Source organism: Ursus arctos, unplaced genomic scaffold (genome assembly GCF_023065955.2).
Source record: "Ursus arctos isolate Adak ecotype North America unplaced genomic scaffold, UrsArc2.0 scaffold_6, whole genome shotgun sequence".
In the NCBI taxonomy this organism is placed as follows: domain Eukaryota; kingdom Metazoa; phylum Chordata; class Mammalia; order Carnivora; family Ursidae; genus Ursus; species Ursus arctos.
Genome location: NW_026623078.1, coordinates 62,151,312 through 62,168,241, shown reverse-complemented (window position 1 = coordinate 62,168,241; position 16,930 = coordinate 62,151,312). Strand labels below are relative to the sequence as shown.

Below are 16,930 nucleotides of genomic sequence, written 5' to 3'. Positions count from 1 at the left end.
TCATTGCATATCATATGCCTAATGATTCCATACTTTGAAATTAAAAATGTGTTCAATCATTTATTTTGGAATGTTCTATCAGATTGAGTATCCTACCAACATAGAAGTACATATTTTTAATGGAACTTAGCTGTAAGTTTTTTTTTTTTTCTAAGTTCGACTCAAGTATTAAAGTAGTTCATAAAATGAAAACACAGTGCATTTGTTCAAGATATCCATTTTCTAGATATTATTCAGCCTGGATTCTTCAGAAATGACCTCCTATTCCATTGATTTCTGCCCTTTCTGTGTTGTTTTATACTTTTATTATTTTTCTTTTAGAGTCTGTTAGAGTGTAGCTGTAATCCTAGATGGAGGTATTTGTGGATGCCTAGACTCTTTCCTTCGATAGTGGGGAAGAAATTAACAGCTTTCACAGTTATTTCCATAATTGAGGGGAATAATTGAGTGCTCAATATGTGTTAGTTACTATGTACTTTATAAATGATATTTCATTACATGATCACAACAAATGAGAAAGCTCAGGATTTCAGACATTTTTACCTTCTCAAAGCCGTAAGACTGGGAAAGAAGAGTTAGGATTTGAAATTTCTTTGAGACTATTTAGCTTAAACTATTGACCACAGCTCTAAACTACTTCCCCCATTGTATTTACTGGTATTGTTAATCTTCGAGTGCATAAGGGAGTGGGTAGAAACTTCAGGGACCATCACTGGCCATCTTTGGTATAGTAGCAGAGCGCTTACATGTTTATTATTACAAAGTGCCTGTCTCCAAGCTGTGTATTAGTTTGCTATAATCAAAAGAAACAAGCTCAAACACTTCCTATGTAAACAAGACGAAGTTTCTGTCTTTTAGCGAGGAGACTCTGGTTAAAGTAGAATATTATAATCAAATGCAAATACAGTGAAAAATACAGTGACCTTGACAGAATTATTAATCATTAAGTGAGAAAATAGAAATTAAAATTACTTCTGTGAACCAGGCCCTATACTAAGCCCCCCCTCCTTTTTTAACTTATCACTGGTTTCCAACCACTAATCTCTCTAGTACAAGTCACCATCATATCATCTCCGTAAGAGCAGGGAGATGCTATAGTTTGTTAACCAAACTCCTTGCTTCCGACTTTGCTCCTTTAAAGTTCATTCTTCACCTAGCAGCCAATATGATTACTTTAAAACATAAAGTAAGATAATGTCATTCCTTCACCTCACAATCCTATAATAACTGTCCAGTTCTCTCAAAGATAAAAATCCTTACTTTGCCTACAAATTCATAAATGATCTACCCCTAATCTCTAATCACTTCCTTAACTTAATTTCATGCCCTGGTCTCCTTCATTTCCTTTGTTCTAATCATGTTATTTTCCTCACTGTTTCTGGAACATAGCAAATGGGTCACATGGTAGGAGGTGAGTGCATGTGGGTTATAAGCAATTTAAATAACCTTCAGAAAGTATCTTACCTGAGAATAATTTGTACAATTATAGGGATATGGTATCTCTGGAGTAAAGCATTTTAGATCATCTTTCTGCTTTATCAAAGATACATATTTATCTTTATTATACATATATAGTAAAGATTTTCAGTCTTTCTCAAAATATATATATATACTTAATAAAATGCTATATAGTAGGATATGTTTGACAGGTTGGAAAACAAAATAGGTAAGTGTCTGGAGTTTTTTTTTTTTTAGTAGAATGAAAGATGCAATGGGTAGACAAACACAGAATGTACCAGATAGTGTATAGGAAATAACATGGAAGAAACTTATGGGTTAGGAGGAGTTGTTTATAGATAATAGCCAAAGAGGGCCTTATGGATAATTTTACATGTAAAGAAAAAACAGAAGTGAGAATGTGGCAGCCGTGGACTCCCAGAGGAAACGTTTTCCAGACTAACATAAGAATAAATGTAAAAACCCTGAGGCAAGCACATGTTTAATATTTTCAAGCCTGAGCAAGGAAGCCAGTGTAGCCAAATGATAGAGATTGAGGAAGAAAGTGGTGGGAAATGAGTTCTGAAAATTAGCGCAGGCAGATCACATAGGCCATTGTTAGGACACTGCCTTTACTCTCAGCGAATTGGGGAAGCATTAGAAGATTTGACATAGAGGAAGCTGCATACTGTTTTCCAGATTGCCTGTACCAGCTTGCATTCCCATCAGTAGTGTAAGAGGACTCCCCTTTCTCCACATCCTTGCCAACTTTATTTTTTCCTGACTTGTCAGTTTTAGCCATTATGACTAGTGTGAGGTGGTATCTCATTGTGGTTTCGATTTGTATTTCCCTGTTGCCAAGTGATGTGGAACATTTTTTTCCTGTGTCTGTTGGCTATTTTTATGTCTTCTTTGGAGAAACATCTGTTCATGTCTTCTGCTCATTTCTTGACTAGATTGTATTTTGGGTGCTGAGTTTGTAAGTTCTTTATAGATCTTGGATACTAGCTCTTTATCTGATATGTCGTTTGCAAGTATCTTCTCCCATTCTGTACGTTGCCTTTTAGTTTTGTTGACTGTTTCCTTTGCTGCGAAGAAGTTTTTATCTTGATGAGGTCCCAATAGTCCATTTTTGCTTTTGTTTCCCTTTCCTTTGGTGAGACGTCTAGCATTAAGTTGCTGCAGCCAAGATCTTAGAGGTTGCTACTTGTGTTCTCCTCTAGGATTTTGATGGATTCTATCTCACATTTGGGTCTTTCATCCATTTTGAGTTTATCTTTGAGTCTGGTGTAAGAAAATGATCCAGTTTCATTTTTCTACATGTGGCTGTCCAATTTTCCCAACACCATTTATTAAAGAGACTGTCCTTTTTCCATTGGATATTCTTTCTTGCTTTGTTGAAGATTAGTTGACCATAGAGTTGAGGGTCCATTTCTGGGTTGTCTAGTCTGTTCCACTGATCTGTGTGTCTGTTTTTGTGCCAGTGCTATACTGTCTTGATGATTACAGCTTCGTAATACAGCTTGAAGTCCAACATTGTGATGCCACCAGCTTTAGTTTTCTTTTTCAACTTTCCTTTGGCTATTCAGGGTCTTTTCTGGTTCCATACAAATTTTAGGATTATTTTTTCCAGCTCTGTGAAAAATGTCGATGGTATTTTGATAGGGATTACATTGAATGTGTAGATTGCTCTGGTTAGCACAGACATTTAACAATATTTATTCTTCAATCCATGAACATGGAATGTTTTCCATTTCTTTGTGTCTTCTTCAATTTCTTTCCTAAGTGTTCTGTAGTTTTTAGAGTACAGGTCCTTTATCTCTTTGGTTAAGTTTATTCCTAGGTATCTTGTGATTTTTGGTGCAATTGTAAATGAGATCAATTCCTTTATTTCTCTTTCTTCCATCTCATTATTAGTGTATAGAAATGCCACTGATTTCCATTGATTGATGCCATCAATTCCATTGATTTTATAACCTACCACATTGCTGAATTCCTGTATGAGTTCTAGCAATTTTGGGGTAGAGTCTTTTGGGTTTTCCGTACAGTATCATGTCATCTGCGAAGAGTGAGATTTTGACCTCCTCTTTGATGATTCGCATGCTTTTTATTTCTTTTTGTTGTTTGATTGCTGAGGCAGGACTTCTAGTACTATATTGAACAACAGTGGTGATAGTGGACATCCCCGTCATGTTCCTGACCTTACAGGAAAAGCTCTCAGTTTTTCCCCTTTGAGAATGACATTCGCTGTGGGCTTTTCATATATGGCTTTTATGATCTTGAGGTATGTTCCCTCTATACCTACACTGTGAAGAGTTTTGATCAAGAAAGGATGCTGTACTTTGTCAAATGCTTTTTCTGCATCTGTTGAGAGGATCATATGGTTTTTGTCCTTTCATTTATTAATGCAGTGTAACACATTGATTGATTTGCGGATGTTGAACCATCCTTGCAGCCCAGGAATAAATCCCAGTTGGTTGGGGTGAGTAATCCTTTTAATGTACTGTTGGATACTATTGACTAGTATTTTGGTGAGAATTTTTACATATATTTCATCAGGGATATTGGTCTATAATTCTTTTTGGTGGGGTCTTTGTCTGGTTTGGGGATCAAGGTAATGCTGGATTCATAGAAAGAGTTTGGAAGTTTTCCTTCCATTTTCTATTTTTTGAAACAGCTTCAGAAGAATAGATATTAATTCTTTACATGTTTAGTAGAATTCCCTTGTAAAGCCCTCCAGCCGTGGACTCTTGTTTGTTGGGAGATTTTTGATTACTGCTTCAATTTCCTTACTGGTTATGGATCTGTTCAGGTTTCCTACTTCTTCCTGTTTGACTTTTGATAGTTTATACATCTCTAGGAATGGATCTGTTTCTTCCAGATTGCCTAATTTGTTGGCATATAGTTGCTCATAATATGTTCTTATAATTGTTTGTATTTCTTTGTTGTTGGTTGTGATCTCTCTTCTTTCATTCATGATTTTATTTATTTGGGTCCTTTCTCTTTTCTTTTTGATAAGTCTGGCTAGGAGTTTATCAATCTTATTAATTCTTTCAGAGAACCAGCTCCTAGTTTTGTTGATCTGCTCTAGTGTTCTTTCAGTTTCTATTTCATTGATTTCTGCTCTAATCTTTATTAATTCTCTTCTCCTGCCTGGTTTAGGCTTTATTTGCTGTTCGTTCTCTAGCTCCTGTAGGTGAAAGGTTAGGTTGTATTTTTGAGACCTTTCTTGTTTCTTGAGAATGCTTGTATTGCTATATACTTCCCTCTTAGGACTGCCTTTGCTGCATCCCTTTGCTGCTGTATTTTCATTTTCATTTGTTGCCATGAATTTTTAAAATTCTTCTTTAATTTCCTGGTTGACCCATATGTTCTTTAATAGGATGTTCTTTAGCCTCCATGTATTTGAGTTCTTTCCAAATTTTCTCTTGTGATTGAGTTCCAGTTTCAAAGCATTGTGTTCTGAAAATATGCAGAGTATGATCCCAGTCTTTTGGTATGGGTTGAGACCTGATTTGTGAACCAATATGTGACCAATTCTGGAGAATGTTCCATGTGCACTTGGGAAGAATGTATTCTGTTGCTTTAGGATGGAATGTTCTGTATCACCTTTGAGGTCCATCTGGTCCAGTTTGTCATTCAAAGCCCTTGTTTCCTTATTGATCTTCTGCTTTGATGATCTGTCCATTGCTATGAATGGGGTTTTAAAGTCCCCTACTATTATTGTATTATTATCAATGTGTTTCTTTAATTTGTTATTAATTGGTTTATATAATTGGCTTCTCCCAATTTAATAGCATAAACATTTATAATTGTTAGATATTCTTGTTCAGTAGACGGTTTAAGTATGATATAGTGTCCCTCTTCATTCCTTACTTCAGTTTTTGGTTTAAAATCTAATTTGTCTGATATAAGGATTGCCACCCCAGCTTTCTTTTGATGTTCATTAACATAATAAATAGTTTTCCACCCTCTCACTTTCAATCTGGAGGTGTCTTTGGATCTAAAATGAGTCTCTTGTAGACAGCATATTGCTGAGTCTTGATTTTTTTATCCAATCTGATACCCTGTGTTTTTTGATTAGAGCATTTAGCCCATTTACATTCAGAGTAACTATTGAAAAATATGTATTTAGTGCCTTTGCATTACTGTAACGTCCTTGTTTCCATATGTTTTCTCTGTTTCTTTCTGGTCTGTGTTACTTTTTGGCTCTCCCTTCACTTACAGGATCCCCTTTAATATTTCTTGCATGGCTGGTTAAGTGAGCACAAATTCTTTTAGTTTTTGTTTTTCCTGCAAGCTCTTTATCTCTCCTTCCGTTCTGAATGACAGCCTTGCTGGTAAGCTGCATGTTTTTCTCATTTAGTACCCCGAATATATCATGCCAGCCCTTTCTGGCCTGACGGGTCTGTTTGGATATGTCTGCTGCCAGTCTAATGTTCTTACCCTTGTATGTTAAGGACCTAAGTAGCTGCTTTCAGGATTTTCTCTTTATATCTGAAATTTGCAAGCTTCACTATTATGTGTCAGGATGTTGATCTATTTTTATTGATTTTGAGAGGGGTTCTCTGTACCTCCTGGACTTGACTGCCTGTTTCCATCCTCAGATTAGAGAAGTTCTCAGCTATGATTTGCTCAAATATACCCTATGTCTCTCTCTCTCTCTCTTCTTCCTCTGGGATCCCAGTAATTCTAATATTGTTTCGCTTTATGGTGTTGCTGATTTCTCGAAGTTTCCCTTCATGGTCCATTAGTTGTTTTTCTCTCTTTTGCTCAGGTTCTTTCCTTTCCATCATTTTGTCTTCTATGTCACTGACTCTCTCTTCTGCCTCATTTACCCTAGCTATTAGAGCATCCATTTAAGACTACATCTCATTTACAGCATTTTTAATTTTGGCCTGATTAGATTTTATTTCTGCACTAAGAGATTCTCTAGTGTCTTTTATGGATTTTTCCAAGCCCACCTAGTAACTTTGTAATCATTATTCTGAATTCAATTTCTGGTATCTTACTTTATATCCATATCAGTTAGATCTATGCAGAGAGTATTACCTCTGGTTCTTTCTTTTGCCATGAATTTTACCTTCTAGTCATTTTGTCCAGAGAAGTATAGGTGAATAAGAGAACAAAATCAAAAATATCAACCATGACCCAAACAAAATATACACTGGAAAAATTCAAATAGGTCAGAAACCAAAAAAGAAAAGGAAAAAAAAAAAAAGGAAAAAAGAGAGAATATAATCTCACAGGTGGACAAAACAGAGTGATCCACTTGGTCCTGGGTGTATTTTGGTCTGTGTATTTGAACACAGTGAAAGCCATAAATGAAGACTATATCTATAAAATGTAAATGTAAAAATGAGAATAAAAGAAAAAGACTTAAAAATAGAGATTTGATAAAATGAGAAACTAGTTGAAAAGAAAAAAAGGAACAAGAAAAAGATTTTAAACTGAAAGACTCATTAAAAAAAAAAAACAAACCCTTGAATTCTATATACTCTTTCCCCCATTGCAGAAGTTTTTCAGTTCTGAGTGATCCATAAGGTTGGTATGTGACTGATGTTCCTGCTGGTCTTCTGGGGGAGGGGCCTGTTGCATTGATTCTCAGGTGTCTTTGCCTGGGTGGAGTTGCTCCACCCCTTGCCAAGAGGTCAGACTCCGTATAAGCTGCTTCAGGTTGCTCTGTGTGGCTTTTGTTCCCTGAGGCTTTTCACACGACTTTAGATGATGAAAATAAAACCCAGAAATGGCCACTCCCAGATCTCCAGCCCCAGAGCTGAATGATCTTGGCCCCCACTCTTCAGTGCACTGTCAGGGAAAAGCAGTCAAGCACTTTTATGTGGCAGAACTCTGCAGACTCCTGCAGTGCACACCCGCACCAGTCCTCCGAGGGGAGGGAGGAGGTCTCACTGCAGCCTGCTGCTTTCTGGACACCTGCTCCGGGAGCAGTTGTCCAATCGTGGGCACAACTGCACCACTCCTCCCCGGGGAAGGAGGAGGGTCATGCAGGGGTTTTGCTGCTTGTTGGGCCCCTGCTTGGAGAGTGGTCCCCAGATAGAGCCATTGTTCATGGTAATGGCAACACCCACTCTTGGCCTCACTGATTGTAGCTGGCGTCCGTGCTCCAATGCCTGGAAACTCTTACACATTCAGGCATCCCCGTTCTTTCTGTGACCCCAGGGATCCTGAGACCACACTGTCCCACCTAGGATTCTGCCCTTCTTTGCCACCTGAGCACCTTTCAGGCAGGGATATCCCTCACAGGAGCAAACTTCTAAAAGTTCCGATTTTGCACTCCACTGCTGTATCAGTTTCCACTAGCCAGTTTGTGAAGGCTCCCTCCCCTGCAGTTTATTTTCCCATATATCCCCTCAAATTCATTTCTCCGCACCTCCTACCTTGCAAAAAATGGTCAATTTTCCATTTGTAGAACTGCAGAAATTCTTTTGTTAGATCTCAAGTTGAATTCACAGGTGTTCAGAATGATTTGATAGATATATAGTTGAATTCAAGGGGCCAGATGAAATGAGGGTCCCCCACTCTTCTGCCATCTTCCCTCCTCCTCTCCCTTTCACTCATTTTGCCCATCCTCTCACTCACCTGCTCTCTGTCATCCATCAGTTCTTTGTATTTATAGGTCTCATTGGGTTGTTTGTTTTTCACTTAGTGTAATACCCTCTAGGTCCATCCATGTTGTTGCAAATGGCAGAGTGCATCTTTTTATGGCTGTGTAATATTCCATTGTATGTATGTATGTATATATATATATATATACCACATCTTCCTTATCTATTTGTTTACAGATGGGCATTCAGGTTGCTTCCATATCTTAGCTATTGTAAATTATGTTGCATATATCTTTTTGAAAGAGTGTTTTTGTTTTCTTTGGTGAAATACTCAGTGGAATTACTGGGTCATAGGGCAGTTCTATTTTTAATTTCTTGAGTAATCTCCATACTGTTTTCCACAGGGACTGTGCCAGTTCACATTCCTACCTTTTTACAAGGAAATAGTGAGTGAAAAAAAAAATGCCTCCAGAGGAAAGTAGATTCTAATACCTACAGACTTTCTCCTACACTAAGCCTTTCTGTTCTTTGTCATGCCTTGTTCAGAATTTTTGTCATCTTTAGCCTAGAAAAGAGGTTGGTCAGCTTTTTCTATAAAGGGTTAGATAGTAAATATTTCATAGTTTTTAGCCAAAAAGTCTCCATTTCAACTACTCAACTCTGGCATTGTGGTATGAAAACAGCCGATAATATGTAAATGAAAGTATACCTGTGTTCTAATAAAACTTTATTTATGCACATTGAAATCTGAATTGGGAACAATTTTTACATTTCATGAAATTTTTTGGTGTTTGTTTTATTTTTCAAATGGTTGAAAGTATAACACCTTTTTTTACATGTTGGGCTGTACAAAAACAGGCCATGGACCCAGTCTGGCCTGTGGGACATAGTTTATTGATCATTAGCCTACACTATTTGAATTATTTTCTTACCCACCCCTATTACTTAATAAATCTTCAGGTTAAACTGTACTCTATACTGTTCCAGGTGTACCTTCTTACAGTACAAATGTGATCATGTAATCTGTCTGCCTGACAAGCTCAGGTTGCTGCACGGGAGTTTTTTAGACAAAAGCTGGGTGAGAGGATATAGGTACTGCCCTCAGGCAGAGGGGTCAGGGGAACAGTGCAGACAGAAAGCAGCATGGCATGTGCAGAAACTGTCAGGTGCTAGAGGTAGTGTTCACATGTGGCACTGGGTTAGGGATGAGATGAAGTTGGCCAGACTTATTGCTGGAATGCTTTTTATGCTGTATAAATGAAATTGCTGTATAAAGGAATACGCTATTAAAGGAAATATGCTATTTAAAGGAAATATGCTATATAAAGGAAAAAAATTATTTTTTCTTGTGAGTTGCTGTTCAGGGTTTTTAAGAAAGAAAATGCATGGTCAGGTTTTATTTTATTAATTTCGGCAAACATCATTACCCTTAGAAATTAATGTTCTAAAAAATGGTCATTTTAGGGGTGCCTTGGTGGCTCAGTCAGTTAAGCATTTGCCTTCAGCTTAGGTCATGATCCCAGGGTCCTGGGATCGAGCCCCGCATCGAGCTCCCTGCTCAGTGGGGAGCCTGCTTTTCCCTCTCCCATTCCTCCTGCTTGTGCTCTCTGTCAAATCAATAAAATCTTAAAAAAAAAAAAATGATAATTTTAGTAACTTTACTTTCAGCACAAAAGGAAGCAAAATTGCAGTAGGTTAAGTAATAAATGATTAGTGAATTTTATATGAAAGACAATCAACATAATTTTGCAGCCCTAAATATTTATTGATCGATTGATGTGCAAATACTGATCCAATAAATGCACATAAAAATATGCTGGAAAAGTACTGCAGTGAATATAAGTGCTGAGGCTCAAATCGGGAAGACCACTTTTTGCTTCATGTTTACCACCTTCTTAGGATTGGAGATTTAGTCAGTTACTTAACCTTGGCTTCTACAACTAATAACAAGATAATTAAATTTGGTGACAGCTTTCTGTAGTGCCTACCAACATCTGCACTGTTACTGACTGACAATAGATTCCTATGTTTATGACTTTTATTACATATTTGTATAAGTTATATTTTCATATTTTGTTTTCCCAGTAGAAAGATAATTTTTGCCACTATGGAGCTTTTTGAGCTATTGGATATTACCAGTAGAAGTGGAGACTGTTTGTTATGTTGTATTTTTCTAATCCTGTTTTTTTTAATCCTCTGTTTGATTTTTAGCCTTGGATCAACTGTGCAGTTCTCTTGTGATGAAGATTATGTCCTACAAGGTGCTAAGAGCATCACCTGTCAACGGATAGCTGAAGTCTTTGCTGCTTGGAGTGATCATAGGCCTGTATGTAAAGGTAAAGAAAAACCTTTAAAATGAAAATGCTCTCAACAACAATTTAATAATGTGAACTTCGTTCCATTGAGCATACATTTCAGTTAAATCTTTGAGCTATAATGCAGTCTTTAAGGGAATACTTAACCCAGGTACTTAGCAATATTTGTTGAAAATCTCTGATATGTGAACTGCTGTGTTAGGGTCCCAAAGACTTCCCAATGTAATAATTATATAAATATGCAATACAAGGTACTGGTGACTCTCTGGCTTCCCATAATATCAGTAATTGCAGATAAGATTTATTCTTACCATCTTTCTACAAATTAAACATTTCCACATAATTTAAATAAAGCCCCTGTTTTCTAAACTTTATTAAGCTATGTTTGAAAATGCCTCATTTTGGCTTACTGGCATTCTTAATTGCTTCTTTGTTGTTATTGTTTTTAATAATGGCATTGGCATATTTCAGTGTCTTAGTACTCAAAATTTCATTAGCCCTTCTTCACCCTCAGGGAATATTTTGAGTGAGTCAACACACTCTATAGATTCCCCTTAGGTGTAATAAGGGTGTTAGCAGGGGAATAGAGAAGGGGCAGATTTGAGAGCTACTATAAAGGAACAAAGAGAAAGTATTTGACAACTGTCTGAATATGGAAAAAGAAAGTGACAAGAAAGAACCAAAGATGATGCTCAAAGATGAGTCCATGAGATTAGAAAAATCTTAGTCTTTTATAATTATGAAAAAACTGAAAAATGCAGTTCTATGGAAGATTATTCAGTTACTCTGACATTGTCAGTGACATTGTCATCATTGGTAACAGTTTTAGACACTTCCTCTGTGGCAGTGATAGTGTTAACCACTGCATACACTGTCTTATTTAATCCTGAAAACAAACTGATTGAGACATTATTATCTCTATTTTAGAAATGAAAATGTAAGACATAAAGAGAAATAGTCACTTTCCCAAGCTCAAATACTTGGAAAATAGCAAAGTCCTTAAGACTTCATAGAATGGGGAGAAAAGCCAGATTTCAAAACATTAATGAGAGAACAGAAAATGATAAAATGGAAGCAGCAGGTATCTTCCACTCACTTGGCAATGGCAACCCAGATAGGAAGAGAGAATCTAGATGTTTCTCAGGTTCAAGTAAAACTTTGCCGTTACAAGTAGATGTGTACTCATTACCTATATCATTTTCAAAGGCTTTGAAAATGACATATAGTGCAATAACGTTAAAAAAAAAATAGTGAAATGGGGATAATAAAACAAGGCAAAATAGTTTCATATTTCTAAACAAGTTTATATACAAGTTAGTAGACAACTTTTAAGAATGCTAGACTTAAATAGGACAGCTGCCGAGCAAACGGAGCAGTTTACACAAAAACCGTTGTCTGTGAAATACAAGTATAACAATGACACAGAAAAAACAAACTTTTTTCTGGCTTTGGGGTCTGAAATGCCTTGCATTGTTTTTTTGTTTTTGTTTTTGTTTTTTATAAAGTAGACACTGAATGATAGGTATTGTGGAAGTAACTTTCATCAGTGTTCCGGCAATGAATAGAACAGTAGATTGATTGTATAAAGTTGATTTTTTTATGGTGTCCTCCACTCAAGACAAATTATATTTGTAAAGGACAATATAGTGAAAATTATGGTTTCAAATGGTGTGATCCAAGTATCCTGCTTCAATTTTTCATAAATTAGATGTATGTGTTTTTCGATGGCAAAAAAAGAATGGAAAAAATAGCAGATTCAAGAAAAAAAAAAGATTAATGTTAATGCAGAAACAAAACCTCACAAAAGAAGAAAAGTTATTGCCAGATCATGGAATTTAAGGTCTACATGAAGTAAGATTGAGACTATAAACCATCTTTTTTCTTTCAAGACTCTCATTTCAATAAAAAAATACATCATATTTATTACGATTGTAAATTGTTCAAAGGCAGAAATAATGTTACATTATTTTGTTATGTTTTACAAACCCTATAGTATAAAGAGCAGCTCTGTACTGGCTTCAGTCTCAAGATATATTTGTTAAAAATTAATGTGTGATTATTTTTCTTTGATTCCAAGATACATGATGATATATATCAACATACATATATTATCTGGGAGTCATAAAATGTGCATGTTCAAGATTCATATATTGATATTATTTCATCTAAATTTTACATCTTTTTTGCAGACACTAATCATTTATACATAGCTTTACGTTCCTTGCATGCAGGCATATGTGTGTACAGTTTATAAAGTACATTTGGCTATTAGAAATTACTGGCTGTGGTGCTGGAAACAGTAATGGAAGGAACATGCTGAAATAGTAATTGAAGTTTTAAAATGACTATCCACAGTGAGTCTGAACAAAGAATAGTTTTCATGTCTCATGGGTGCTTGGACAGAATAAATATGCTTTTTCCCAGACAGCAGCATAAATAGCAGTATCAGTGCACTGCACCTTTGAGAGGTTATTAATATAGCTGCTGTCTATGTATTGCATGGTTGAGCAATCAGATGGTGATTTTAAAGGGACTGAAAGTTCACACAAATAACAAATTATGAATTAAAAGAAAAAGAGCAATTTAGAAATAAATATTAATGGATTTTACACATACCCAGACAATAATTTTTATTCCCTAAATGGGATATGCATATGAGATATTTGCCAGTTTACAGTTATGGATACAATTATTCTTTTGTTGGAAATGCAGTAGATATCCAAAAGCTGGAGTTTATGCAAATAAGCAAACTTATACACTTGAATAATATGTAGAATGTTTATTTTACATATTCGTGATGTTAGAAGAAACATCATTTGTTGGAGATTGATAATTTATTGAGCAGGAAGTATATAAGAGAGTTAATATTTATAGATTAACAAAATTTTTGACTAATTTTCAATCAATATTTATTTGGATGGCCCAAATAACCGGTTTTTATCTGTCAAGGCACAAGGGCATGATCCACTCATGAGAGTAATATAAGGGGTGACTAAGAGAGGATTAGAAAAGAAGACGAAAGAAAGACAAAAGTACTGGAAACTGATAAAAATCGGGCGTCACCTTTTAATTCCATCATTCAATTAATTATTCAATTATTTGTTATGCAGTTATTAATATAATTACTTATTTTGGATTCCACAAACATTAATGAACATCAGTAGGGATGCCAAATTAATACTATGTGGGATACACAGCATGTAATGGTTTTAGTTATTTTGTGTTATTTATAAGGCATAAACTCAAAACTAGGTAATATATAGTAGACTATTTTGTTTACAAGAGAGGTACAATTCTCTGCAAAATTCAGATGAGGAAAATTATTTCCATGTTTGGAGATGGTCAGACCTTGAGACAGAGGAGCAGAACTTAGGAATTGTTTTGGATTTCAACATAGGAAGTTGGAAAGTATTCCAGATACAGAGGATATGTCACGAGTGATATCACAAAGTGAATTGGCATATCTGGGGAACAAGGTGGGGGAGGATGGGCATTCCAGTTTGGTTAGGTACATATAAGAAAGAATATAAAGTGAGGTAAGTTAGGAAGGGTTGTGTTACGTAACTCGTCCCTTAAGTTTTTTTGGAAGCATCCCAAAACCTTCATTCCTCCATCACCATTCTATAGTATATATACTACAACCTGACTCATATGTTTTTGTTTGGACTATAATTTATCATACGTATTGCTGGCAGACTAATCCCATCAAAATCTCACATTTGTTATGTCCCAATAATATTCAAAGACCCCATTTTATTTCTCAGCTTCATACTGTGTATCAGTAAAATGAGACAATCAAGAATGTTAACTCAGGTATCAGAGTATGCCAGTTCAAATCTTTGACTTTCTACTTAAGTAATAAACTCTCCTCATAATTATCAGATTTCTTATCTGTAAAGGAGAGTTCCAATACATTAGGACCTACTCCATAGGAAGTTAAGAATTTGTATGAGGATGCAATGAGGTAATCTATATTAAAGCACCAAGAATATGGGCTGAAGCACAAACACTTAATGGATAGAAGTGCCACGCTAATAGTTAACTCATTTGATTTCCAAAATCACCCATGATTTGTATCCATCCAGTTAGTTTTTTAATTCGCACCAGAAGTTTATCTCAGCATCTCAATACTGAACAGAATCACTGTCCTAATTTTCGTATGTGTGTGACTTGTCCTGAATGAAAGCATACATATTAACCATATCTGCCCACCCACCTTTCAAAGTCTTACTTACCTCTCACGTCCTCTAAAACTTCTTTCCTATTTTCAATTATCCTTATCCCCCTTCTTTAGCCCCACTTCACATTTACTATCTTTAACACACAGTTTAGCATTTAATTCTATTCTCCTTGGTAGTGATTCCTCACCATTTTATGTGCAATAGACTTGTCCCTTCAACCAAAACCACCTTAGAAAGAACAAAATAATCAACACTTCTATAGTGCTTAAATTTTTATTAGATCTCTTTTGAATATTGCCAAGAAGAAGACAGTTACAAATATGGTTTATCCATCTATTACCTTTGATTTTAAATGGAAGGATCATAATGAGGTTCAGTTCCTTTCTTCATAGACAAAGGAAAAATCTATCAAATAAACTGTGATAATTGCTCTGGCCAAACCTAAGAGCTATGAACCTCATTAGCGAATATTTATTAAGGGCTTTGAGAGTCTTAAAGTTTTCAAAATTCTCTCACATATGTGTCAGGTTCCTACTCATATTTTACTCTTCTTCACATTGTTTAGTCCAGTGACCATTATGCCTATATTTTTGTGCATATGATACTGCTAAATAAACATTTTGAGCAAATGTTATGGGGAGACTTAGTTAATTATAACAAACAGTTTGAAAAGATAGTGATGTGCTGATTGTAATCAGAAAAAGTTGCCTGGTGGAAGACTTCCTGTTACGCAAAAGCAATTAGAAAATTTTGCCCAAGAGCAAGCCAGAACCTGCTGAAATTTATCAGCCAGAAACACATATAGCAGGTGTTTGTCTGTAGCTGTTATTGATGCCTTCTTAGTTTCATGGAATAATGTTACAGATGAGATGATGCATAATAAGGGTGATATTAGCAATTAATAGAGTGACATATGGTGAAGAAGATAGACAGATGGTTTAGATACGGATATTTATCATACACTCAAGTTTCTTGATGGTCCTTTTTTCCTAAAAATAATAGTTTGAAATTTATTATATAATTTTAATAAGCAAATTCATTTTACTGAGCTCTGACAATGAATATATTTTAATGATAAGATGTCATTTACATGTTATATGATGCAGATGATAGTGATGCATTTATGTATATCATTTAAAATTCAAAACTACCCAAACAATTAGAAGTTTTGCATTTCAATAGTGCCCTTCCAACAATTGTTGAGAAATACATTCCACACATCTTGCCTACCTCAGAAATTTATTAAGAAAATATGGAAGTAGTTAGCAAATAAATGATTCAGTTTTGTTATATAGTAGAGGCGGAGGGATCTCCATAGTTATTAGTGAGAAATTTCTGTTGCCACTCTCCCTTTTCCTTGGTGTATGACCTTGCTTGTCTTGCTTAACATTTTCTGGGCTTCCGTTTGCTTTTTTGGTGATTACTATGGACTTCCTCCAGTTGTAAATTCTTAATGTTCTTAAGTACAATTACTGCTTTTCCTTTAGAACATGTTAAGGTTATTCTTAGTTAAAAGTTCGTCTTGGTCGGCTCCAGGAAGGTATAACAAAAATACCATAAGCTGAATGGCTTAAAACAACAAACATTTATTTCACAGTTCTGGAGACTGTGAAGTCCTAGGTGATGTCTGGTTGGTAGCAGCTTCCTTACTGTAGCCTTCAAACTGTAACCTCACCTGGTGAAAGGGGAGGCATCTCTCCTGGATCTGTTTTATAAGATCACTAATTCCATTCCTGAAGGCTGCACCCTTACCAACTAATCATTTCCCAAAGTCTCTACCTCCTAATATTGTCACATTGGGAGTCAGGATTCAACATATAAATTATTTTGGGGGGACACAAATATTCAGTCCATAGCAATGTTCTCCTTTACCTTCACCAGCCCAGTGTCTGTCTCCGTTCCTGGCACAAAGCAGGCAATAATAATAACAATAATGATGATGATGATATCTGACAAACTATTACTAACAGAGTATTACTGTGCTTTACTGTACTATGTTTTAGGTAGCAGTTTAAAAAATAGATAAATGTTGTTTTTATTTAGTGGCCAAACTGCAGTTATCAGTCATCAAATTGTTTCAAAGTAGTTTAGAATCTGTGGATCTTTTTATACCTCATTTACTATTAAAAATATAATTTCATATTAATTTAAAGGATTATTTATGTTCATAGATTCTGTACCATGATATGTTGATTTTGAATGATGCATCCTTAGAAAAATAAAGTTACTATAATGTGATTCTTGATCCTTCTATATTCTAAGGGCTATAGTTTTAAGACTTTTTAAATGGAAAATAAAGATATTAATTATTAAAATTAATCAATAACAATTATAGATGAGTTGGGAGAGAAAATAAGTAGGAAGCAACTCTTATATTTGGCACACATAATTTTAAAGCCCTGAGGATTTGAAATTTAATGGAAATAAAGGG

General features: G+C 35.4%; 1 protein-coding gene across 3 annotated transcripts in view; it reads left to right on the top strand.

Moving 5' to 3' along the window:
• CSMD3 (CUB and Sushi multiple domains 3) overlaps positions 1-16,930 on the top strand; it is a 1,143,082-nt gene that overhangs the window by 511,590 nt on the left and 614,562 nt on the right. For all 3 annotated transcript variants that reach the window (XM_026495547.4, XM_026495546.4, XM_026495545.4), the window contains one exon: positions 10,215-10,339. In XM_026495547.4, coding sequence (XP_026351332.2) covers positions 10,215-10,339 — 125 coding nt within the window. The remainder of the gene's footprint in view (positions 1-10,214; positions 10,340-16,930) is intronic.